The sequence below is a fragment of the Salvelinus sp. IW2-2015 genome, linkage group LG20 (genome assembly GCF_002910315.2).
Source record: "Salvelinus sp. IW2-2015 linkage group LG20, ASM291031v2, whole genome shotgun sequence".
NCBI classification, from domain to species: domain Eukaryota; kingdom Metazoa; phylum Chordata; class Actinopteri; order Salmoniformes; family Salmonidae; genus Salvelinus; species Salvelinus sp. IW2-2015.
In genome coordinates this window covers 51,431,665-51,442,431 of record NC_036860.1, presented here as the reverse complement: position 1 = coordinate 51,442,431, position 10,767 = coordinate 51,431,665, and the positions used below count along the sequence as shown (strand labels likewise).

Below are 10,767 nucleotides of genomic sequence, written 5' to 3'. Positions count from 1 at the left end.
AGTGCAACAGTACTTGTCATGTTGTGTAACTAACTTCTCTAGCCTATCTGCCTTGACGGGCATGCCTGGCGAGGGGAGTAGCCAGCTTGTCGGTATGCCAGAGCCTGAAGGTCAGAGGCTTTAGTGGAACTGCAATGTAGCCCATGATGTTGTTTCATTGCACAGATAGGATCTGTGAGGGAATGGCATGCCTTTCACTCACCACTTTTTTATAATGCTCCACAAAAAGGTTATGGGTGGACCTGCACATTGGCCAGACCCTGACCGGCTGTCCTAACTACAAACAATACTTCTAGCTAGGTTGACTTATATTCTGTGGAAAGAACACAATCATKTTTTGCCAAGAGAATCCATACACCTGACACGTGTGGCATATCAAGAAGCTAATAAGAAATCATTACACAGGTGCACCTTGTGCTGGGGACAGAAGGCCACTCTAAAATGTGCAGTTTTGTCACACAATGCCACAGTGGCAGCAGAGCCGGGTAAGGGAGTGTGCACCAGAGCTGTTGCTGYGAATTGAATGTTTCTTTCTCCACCATAAGCAGCCTCCAATGTCAGTTTTACAGAATTTGGCAGTACATCCAACCGCAGACCACTTCATGTGGGTGAGCGGTTTGCTGATGTCAAAGTTGTGAGCATAGTGTCTCATATCTGTCCAACGGATGCATATCTGTATTCCCAGTCGTGAAATCCATAGATTAGAGCAAAATAAAAAAAAATCAACAAACTTTTGTTTTTGTTCAACTCAGTATAATCTTGGAAATTGTTGCATGTTGGGTTTTATTTTTGTTCAGTATATTACTGGTGATAATTAATACACAAGATATGTAGCCTATTGGTTATATGACTGATAATAAAAGGGATAGTGGTTCCCCACATACAGTAGCTAATAATTACTGTTGACGTCCTATTTTTTAAGTGGTGTGTCACCATTATCCTATCAGGGCCCTTTGCCCCAGACCCTGCGTCCCTAAGTGAACTACTGCAGAGGGTACCATGTAGCACCTGAGCTGAGCTCTGTTGGCTGTAATCAGATGCTGTCACCATGGCCTGGCTGTTAATGGGATTGCTGCCCAGAGGGTTGGTGTGGTGGAGACCAACAGGTTTTTCTGGATATAGAAGGATGGTGTGGGTATGACCTCTTAGCCCTCTTAACTGGAGCCTTATCAGTGCTTTACCCGTTTCTATCCCAGTTAACAGACAGGGTGTTGTTTTGTCTCTATGCTGTTAACTTGTCTGTCTCTCTTCTCAGGTGTTGCTGTTAGCAGTAGGAGGTTAGGTGATGGTGCAGAGGCTTCAATCCGTTCTGACCCTCTACCTGTCAGGAGTGTTGGCTTTCCTAGGCCTGTGGTGGTACACCTCTCGGAAGAAAGAACACCACCTCACTGACAAGGATGACGCAAATGATGAGACGACCGCAGACCAGGAGCACCTGTCCTCCCCCAGAGACGTAGGTAACCGTGTTGTGGAGAATGGCCACTCGACTGGGACGCATATGGACGGGCACGCAGTGAGGGAGCGGTCATTAGTGGAACAGGAGCTTGTTGATAGTACAAACACACCAGCAGCAGCAGAGCCGGGTATAGTCCCATTCTGCCAATCACAACCTGAGGTAAGGGTTGTGGCTGCAGACGGTCTCATTAGGGGCCTGGATACTGCTGCCGTGAAGCCTGTTTACGAGAGCACTGAGTCTTCAGCTCAAGTGTTCCTAGAGACTGCAGCTGAGGGTGGACCTGAGCAGGATCTAGAATTACAATGGGAACACCAGCTATGCTTCGAGTCAACTTGCTCCTTATCAATCTGTCACCTAGGCTCTGGTAAATCTAAGTCCATCGGTGAAAGTGCAGGTTTAAATCAACCACCACAGTCTGAGACACTGGAGGACACTACAAACAGCACTTTGAACCTGGAGCCTGCAGAGGAGGAGGAGGTTATACTGGAGCCTGCAGAGGAGGAGGAGGTTATACTGGAGCCTGCAGAGGAGGAGGAGGTTATCTGGAGCCTGGCAGAAGGAGGAGTAATACTGGAGCCTGCGGAGGAGGAGGAGGGTAATACTGGAGCTGCCGGGGGGGGGGAAGGGGAAATACTGGAGCCGCAGAGGAGGAGGAGAGGTTTACTGGAGCCTGCAGAGGAGGAGGAGGAGGTTATACTGGAGCCTGCAGAGGAGGAGGAGGAGGTTATACTGGAGCCTGCAGAGGAGGAGGAGGAGGTTATACTGGAGCCTGCAGAGGAGGAAGAGGAGGTTTATACTGGAGCCTGCAGAGGAGAGGGAGGTTATACTGGAGCCTGCAGAGGAGGAGGAGGAGGTTATACTGGAGCCTGCAGAGGAGGAGGAGGAGGTTATACTGGAGAGCCTGCAGAGGAGGAGGAGGTTTTATACTGGAGCCCGCAGAAGGAGGAGGAGGTTATACTGGAGCCCGCAGAGGAGGAGGAGGTTATACTGGAGCCCGCAGAGGAGGAGGGGTTATACTGGAGCCCGCAGAGGAGGAGGAGGTTTATACTGGAGCCCGCAGAGGAGGAGGGGTTATACTGGAGCCCGCAGAGGAGGAGGAGAGGTTATACTGAGCCCGCAGAGGAGGAGGTTTTACTGGAGCCCGCAGAGGAGGAGGAGGAGGTTATACTGGAGCCGCAGAGGAGGAGGAGGAGGTTATACTGGAGCCCCGCAGAGGAGGAGGGAGGTTATACTGGAGCCGCAGAGGAGGAGGAGGAGGTTATACTGGAGCCCGCAGAGGAGGAGGAGGAGGAGGTTATACTGGAGCCCGCAGAGGAGGAGGAGGAGAAGGTTATACTGGAGCCCGCAGAGGAGGAGGAGGAGAGGTTATACGGAGCCCGCAGAGGAGGAGGAGGAGGAGGTTATACTGGAGCCCGCAGAGGAGGAGGAGGTTATACTGGAGCCCGCAGAGGAGGAGGAGGTTATACTGGAGCCCGCAGAGGAGGAGGAGGTTATACTGGAGCCCGCAGAGGAGGAGGAGGTTAACTGGAGCCCGCAGAGGAGGAGGAGGTTAACTGGAGCCGCAGAGGAGGAGGAGGTTATACTGGCGCCCGCAGAGAAGGAGGAGGTTAGCACTTGGCGCCCGCAGAGGAGGAGGAGGTTAGACTGGCGCCCGCAGAGGAGGAGGTTAGACTGGCGCCCGCAGAGGAGGAGGTTAGACTGGCGCCAGAGGGAGACATCCTGTCTGCTGTGGAAGAACCAACCTGTGAGTCAAGTCTACAGGCTGACACGTGTCTGGCTTCCCCCAGCCACCTTATAACCAGTCAGGTGTCTGCCTCAAAGCAGCCATTGGGAATTCTGAGGACACCTCAGAAGAAAGACCAGTCTGAGGAATATAAACTCATCAGGAGCAACACCGCAGTAATTAACCAGCTGGCGTCAGGTCTCATCACTGATGTGGTCTCCGCAGCAGTGAGTCAGTTCCTGAAGGAAAAGACCCAGCTAGGACATAGTGTTAGTCCTCTCCGTAGCGAGGACCCCTGCAAAGCCCCAGACCACATCTCAATGGATAACAGTGAACCTGAGCATGAGATGCCACCTCTATTCCAAGAGGTTCTGTGTTCAACAACCGGCAGAGAGAACATCAGTTCATCTACTATAGTTCAGGAGGACGTGAAACACGACCACCGCAGTAGAGCTGAGATTGAGACTGAGAAGCTGGAGCTAGCAGAAGATTCTGCAGTAGGTGATTCTGGATCCAGCTCTGCTCAGACCGAAAAGGTCTCCAGTGGCAAGGACTTGAGCACCAGTATGAGCCCGCAACCACCCAGAGGACCCGCTGAAGGACTGGGGGCCACCAGCATGTTCCTCACTAACGGTCGGTGGATGGCAAATGTTCCAGGTGAGCTGCCTGATTAGCAGACTTTCAACTTCTCACAACATATCAACATCCTTTCTGTCCAAGCTGACCTGTCGCTTTATCTCTTAGTGTTGCAGTGTAGCTGTATCGGTCACACCGATGGCCTGTGTTCTGTTTACAGGTGCCATATGAGTTCAGGGCATATTTTTCTGCACTGAAGAAATATATTTATTTTCCTTTTATGCACAGTATCCAAGTAGGAAAACTCTTGCCATGACAGAATGTGTTCTCTTCTCTGTTACTGTTGTGATGTATGTGGGTCTTTTATACCGTCTGTGTTTGCGTGGTTGTATTGTGTACACAACACAAGTGACTGTTTTTAGTGACTGATCCTTGCTGCCCCCAGGCTCTGGTGTGAACAGCATGGACTGTGTAGACGGTTACTGTGAACATGAAGCCAGGGACAACAAGCATAGCAGTCCCAGTCCACCAAGTCAGCTACCGAACACCGATCAGGCAATTGAAAAATACAGTCACAACAGCAGCCAGTCACTGACTGTTTGGGAGATAGATGTGCCAAAGGTGAGTTTACCTCCCTGTCTAACCATCATTCCTCCACRACCTTACTGATAATGTATTTTCTCTGGCTACTGATTTCCAGTTTAGGTTCTCTAATGCAGGTGACATGAGGGCTTGTAGATATAGCTGTTACAGTAGTGTGCTGCAGTCATTCGTCTCAATTTAAGTGAGCCTGAGACCTGGTGCTCTGGTGACTGACCTGGGTACAGCTGTCTGATTCATAGGGCTATGGCATGGTGGGTTGGGCTGGAGTAAAGGGGCAGTGTGTGACGGGAGTCCTGCTGCCCTGCCTGTTGTCTTAATCARCTCAGGTTCTCAATCAAGAAGACACTCCACAGAGCCAGGCAGCATGTACGCACACGTATCTCTTTCCAATTACTCTTAGAAGTGCTTGGTGTTATCAGGGCAAGAGTGACCTGGAAAGCATGTGTGCACGCTCAGAGAAAGACGCACATCTTCTAGTATAATATAGTAACTTATGCATGATACTATGTATTCTCCGGTTTCACTGTCGAACAGCATTTTGTTGGTAGATTGATTGGGAAGAAGGGGCGACATGTGAACTACCTGAAGGAGACGTCTGGAGCTAAGGTCTTCATCACCGCCCTACCTTACACCCAGGAGTTCCAGATCTGCCACATAGAGGGTGAGTGACCCAGGAGCTGCCTCTCCACAACAGGACACAACTTGTAGTTGGGATTTGGGAACCTAGGCAGTGGGAGCTGTAGTGTCACTAGTGGCTTGCTCAGTTTGTCCCTCTGTTTCCTTCAGGGTCAGAGGACCAGGTGGATTGTGCTCTGGAGCTGATCAGGAAAAAGTTCAACGATCTAGATGTGACCAACTGTTATGTCCAACCTCCAGTGGCCAGCCTGCCCTCTCTCTCCATCACATCCTGGGTAAGTAGTTTCTTCTGCTTGGCTGAAGTATTGTGGGATTGTAGGTGGTGCTTTGACTAAAAGCCTCTCTCCCTCAGCTGCTGCTTCCCCATAGGGTGACAGTTGAGGTAACGGTGATCCAGATAGCATCTGGGAACTGTGTGTTCCTCCAGCAGCACAAACACCCCACCTTCCATGCTCTCTGCAGTCTGGACCAAAATATGAGCCTGTGCTACTCTCKCCCAGGGTGCCCTCCCCTGCCAGCCCCAGTGGAAGGTATGCATGCACAGCCAGGCCCTTGGGACTCCTTACCCTCAAGGATGTCTGATTTAAAGTATTTTTCCATGGTGTTGTGGAAGTTTTTTCAAATGTGCTACTTAAAAAAAAAAAAGAATAATAATAATCTTCGCATATCTCACACACACATAGTTGGAGTGATCTGTGCTGCCCAGATGCCTGAAGGAGCCTGGTGGAGAGCGCAGGTGATGGGTTACCATGAGGAAACCATGGTGGAACTCCGCTATGTGGACTATGGAGGCTATGACATAGTGAAGATGGACACCCTCCGCCAGATCAGGTGACAAACTCACTGTGGGGATTCAGAATATAACTGGAATGCGGTTGACATTGGAATTCACCAGCTGGTAATTACTGATTTTCTTTTTTTATTGATAAAAAAATGTATACAGTACCAGTCAAAAGTTTGGACAGCTACTCATTCAAGGGTTCTTTATTTTTACTATTTTCTACATTGTAGAATAATAGTGAAAACATAAACTATGAAAMAACGCATATGGAGTCGTGTAGTAACCAAAAAAGTGTTATACAAATCTAAATATATTTGAGATTCTTCAAAGTAGCCACCCTTTGCCTTGACAACTTTGCACACTCTTGGCATTCACTCAACCAGCTTCATGAGGAATGCTTTTCCAACAGTCTCGAAGGAGTTCCCACGTATGCTGAGCACTTGTTGGCTGCTTTTCTTTCACTCTGCTGTCCAACTCATCCCAAACCATCTCAATTGTGGAGGCCAGGTCATCTGATGCAGCACTCCATCATTCTACTTCTTGGTCAAATAGCCCTTACACAGCCTGGAGAAGTGTTTTGGGTCATTGTRCTGTGGAAAAACAAATGATAGTCCCATTAAGTGCAAACTAGATGGGATGGTGTATCACTGCAGAATGCTGTGGTAGCCATGCTGGTAAAGTGTGCCTTGAATTCTAAATAAATCACTGACAGTGTCACCAGCAAACCATCACACCAGCTCCATGCTTCCCGGTTGGAACCACACATGCTGAAATCATCCATTCACCTACTCTGCGTCTCACAAAGACACGGCGGTTGAAACCAAAAATCTTAAATTTGGACTCATCAGACCAAAGGACAGATTTCCATGGGTCTAATGTCCATTGCTTGTGTTTCTTGGCCTAAGCAAGTCTCTTCTTATTGGTGTCCTTTAGTAGTGGTTTCTTTTCAGCAATTCGACCATGAAGGCCTGATTGACGCAGACGCTGAACAGTTGATGTTGAGATTTGTCTGTTACTTGAACTCTGACGCATTTATTTGGGCTGCAATCTGAGGTGCAGTTAACTCTAATGAACGTATCCTCTGCAGCAGAGGTAACTCTGGATCTTCCTTTCCTGTGGCGGTCCTCATGAGAGCCAGTTTCATCATAGCGCTTGATGGTTTTTGAGACTGCACTTGAAGATACTTTCAAAGTTCTTGAAATGTTCTGGATTGACTGACCTTCATGTCTTAAAGTAATGATGGACTGTTGTTTCTCTTTGCTTATTTGAGCTGTTCTGTCCATGATATGGATTTGGGTCTTTTACCAAATAGGGCTGTCTTCTGTATACCACCCCCACCTTGTCATAAAACAACTGATATTTTGATTTAACACTTTTTGCTTACTACATGGTTCCATATGTGTTATTTCATAGTTTTGATGTCTTCACTCTTATTCTACAATGTAGAAAATAGTCAAAACAAAGAAAAACCCTTGAATGAGTAGGTGTGGCCTAACTTTTGGCTGGTACTGTATGTATGTACACTTGAAGTCGGAAGTTTACATACACTTAGGTTGGAGTCATTAACTTGTTTTTTAACCACTCCCCAAATTTCTTGTTAACAAACTATAGTTTTGGCAAGTCGGTTAGGACATCTACTTTGTGCATGACACGTAATTGTTCCAACAATTGTTTAGACAGCTTATTTCACTTGTAATTCACTGTATCACAATTCCAGTGGGTCATAAGTTTACATACACTAAGTTGACTGTGCCTTTATACAGCTTGGAAAATTCCAGAAAATGATGTCATGGCTTTAGAAGCTTCTGATAGGCTAATTGACATAATTTGAGTCAATTGGAGGTGTACCTGTGGATGTATTTCAAGGCCTACCTTCAAACGCAGTGCCTCTTTGCTTGACATCATGGGAAAATCAAAAGAAATCAGCCAAGACCTCAGAAAAAAAATTGTAGACCTCCACAAGTCTGGTTCATCCTTGGGAGCAATTTCCAAATGCCTGAAGGTACCATGTTAATCTGTACAAACAATAGTGCGCTAGTATAAACACCATGGGAACACGCAYCCGTCATACCGCTCAGGAAGGAGACGTGTTCTGTCTCCTAGAGATGAACGTACTTTGGTGTGAAAAGTGCAAATCAATCCCAGAACAACAGCAAAGAACCTTGTGAAGATGCTGGAGGAAACCGGTACAAAAGTATCTATATCCACAGTAAAAACGAGTCCTATATCGACATAACCTGAAAAGCCGCTCAGCAAGGAAGAAGCCACTGCTCGAAAACCGCCAGAAAAAAGCCAGACTACGGTTTGCAACTGCACATGGGGACAAAGATCGTACTTTTTGGAGAAATGTCCTCTGGTCTGATGAAACCAAAATAGAACTGTTTGGCCATAATGACCACCGTTATGTTTGGAGGAAAAAGGGGACGCTTGCAAGCTGYAGAACACCATCCCAACCGTGAAGCACGGGGGTGGCAGCATCATGTTGTGGGGGTGCTTTGCTGCAGGAGGACTGGTGCACTTTACAAAATAGATGGCATCATGAGGTAGGAAAATGATGTGGATATATTGAAGCAACATCTCGAGACATCAGTCAGGAAGTTAATGCTTGTTCGCAAATGGGTCTTCCAAATGGACAATGCCAAATGTAAAATGGCTTAAGGACAACAAAGTGAAGGTATTGGAGTGGCCATCACAAAGCCCTGACCTCAATCCCATAGAAAATTTGTGGGCAGATCTGAGAAAGCGTGTGCGAGCAAGGAGGACTACAAACCTGACTCAGTTACACCAGCTCTGTCAGGAGGAATGGGCCAATTCACTCACCCAACTTATTGTGGGAAGCTTGTGGAAGGCTACCTGATACGTTTGCCCGAAGTTAAACAATTTAAAGGCAACGCTACCAAATACTAATTGAGTGTATGTAAACTTCTGACCCACTGGGAATGTGATGAATGAAATAAAAGCTGAAATTAATCATTCTCTCTACTATTATTCTGACATTTCACATTCTTAAAATAGTGGTGATCCTAAGACAGGGAATGTTTACTAGGATTAAATATCAGGAAATGTGAAACTGAGTTTAAATGTATTTGGCAAAGGTGTATGTAAACTCCCGACCTCAACTGTGTGTGTGCATGTTACACACAGAAATTTCCACCAAGGAGGAATTAGATGTAATTTTGCTTCCCTTCTCATCAAATGCCTGGTTGTGTAGTTGGCTTAAAAACAGTGCAAATAAATTTAGAGTACCAAGGATGTGGCCAAATAAAATGACATACAGAAGATATTTTTAAGCCAGATGGACAGAGATGTGCAAGGAGTCACCCCACCAAGTGAACGTTATCATTCCTCCTAGCATAATTATTGCAATCGCTTCCATGTGGCGTCAATGAATCAGAAGTGGATTCTCTAAAAAAAAAAAATTATACATTAACTACACTTGACCAGTTAGATTGGTTTCTATTTAATGTGGCTGGTAAATCTCACATTTTGTCCCGCAAAATGAAAATTTGCCTGGCACATTTTATTCCTAGTGGCAACAATGCGATTAATGGTGGGATTGATGTTGACGATGCTCCTCCCACAGATCTGACTTCGTTGCGTTGCCGTTCCAAGGGTCTGAGGTGATCCTGGAAAATATTGCACCCATTCCAGGTATGTTTCAGCTGTATTTCTTTCTATACTTCAGGACAACATAATATCAAAATGATAAATTCTGCATTTTAAACATGAATTAAAGTTCATGCTCATATCTGTGTTATCTCTTCCTTTTCTACTAGGAGAAGATTTTTCAGCTGCAGCCAAATCTACCCTGGAGGAGATGACACGAGGATTGGCACTACTTGCACAGGTAGAGAGAAGTGCATGGATATGTCTCCTGCTGATGTACAGTCTGCAGAATGACATGAGGTAGTCCCTGTTCTTACCCTGTATATCTGCATACTCCTCAGGTCACAAACTGTCACACCAGTGGCATTCCTTTGGTACAGATATGGAGAACAGAAGGAGAAGAGGTAGGCAATATTTTGTTTATTTTGGAACATGTTTAAAGTACTGAAGCTTTTCTCCTAATGCTTTTATAAAAAAAAAAGTATTAATAGGTTCATGTTGCTAATGTTTTTCTCTTGCTGTTCCAGTTGGTGTCTGTGAACCGTGCTATGGTGGAAAATGGACTGTGCAGCTGGGTAGACAGCCCCTGACCGTGAAGCGCAGTCCTGGCTGTTCAGATAGTTTTAWTAGCTCCTTCCTCCCTTGTGAGGTAAGCACAGGTCTATAAGTGATTGGATAGGTGTAAGTTTACCACCCTATTACTTTCACCAATCCAGATCTGTGATTACCTCACATTAGCTAGGAAGGAACAATGGATTTCTGAAGTATTCAAACGGGGCCCTTGCCTTGTCTTTCACCTTTTTACCCCCTCAGTCCCACCTCTGGATTGCTGCCTTGATGGCACAACAATGTTGTCCTGCGGCACAACGTCTTCCTGCTCAACTCAACCATTATACCTGTTTCTTTACAACCATGTACACACAATCCAAGTTTTTTTTATTTTGTGACGTTTTATTTACTCCCACCCGGTCCTATAAATGTTTGTATTGGACACATAATGTAATCATAATTAACAATCTCACTTACACCCCCCCCCCACACACACACACACACACACACACACACTGAATACTTGTTTTTAATGTATACATTCCTATTAAGAAACTAAATAAAGATCAACTGTCCTTACGGAGGTCTCCTCTTTGGTCGTAACCACAGACTTGTGTTGTAAGATGTACAGTATAGCTACCGTCTGAAAATGTATTGGCTTCAATCAGGAAGTATTAAATTAAGGAATATTGTGTACATTTTGTTGGATGCTACACACATTTAGGATCCTTTTGTGTATTGACCTAAAGGTCCAATCTCTAAATATATGGTTCTGCAGAACWTTTTTGCTTGGTCAGCCAATGCCTGATCCTCTCACTGAGTGTTTGTATCTTCTTT

General features: G+C 46.0%; 1 protein-coding gene across 1 annotated transcript; it reads left to right on the top strand.

The window, feature by feature from the left end:
• The first annotated feature begins 1,907 nt into the window (after positions 1-1,907).
• Positions 1,908-10,509, top strand: LOC111982110 (A-kinase anchor protein 1, mitochondrial). Its single transcript, XM_024013681.2, has 13 exons — positions 1,908-1,998; positions 2,119-2,342; positions 2,856-2,975; positions 3,095-3,836; positions 4,201-4,376; positions 4,893-5,019; positions 5,145-5,269; positions 5,347-5,524; positions 5,678-5,825; positions 9,359-9,426; positions 9,552-9,622; positions 9,723-9,785; positions 9,909-10,509. The coding sequence occupies exons 4-13, from the start codon at positions 3,500-3,502 to the stop codon at positions 9,969-9,971; spliced, it is 1,356 nt and encodes a 451-aa protein (XP_023869449.1). The 5' UTR covers positions 1,908-1,998; positions 2,119-2,342; positions 2,856-2,975; positions 3,095-3,499; the 3' UTR covers positions 9,972-10,509.
• The last annotated feature ends 258 nt before the right edge of the window (positions 10,510-10,767 follow it).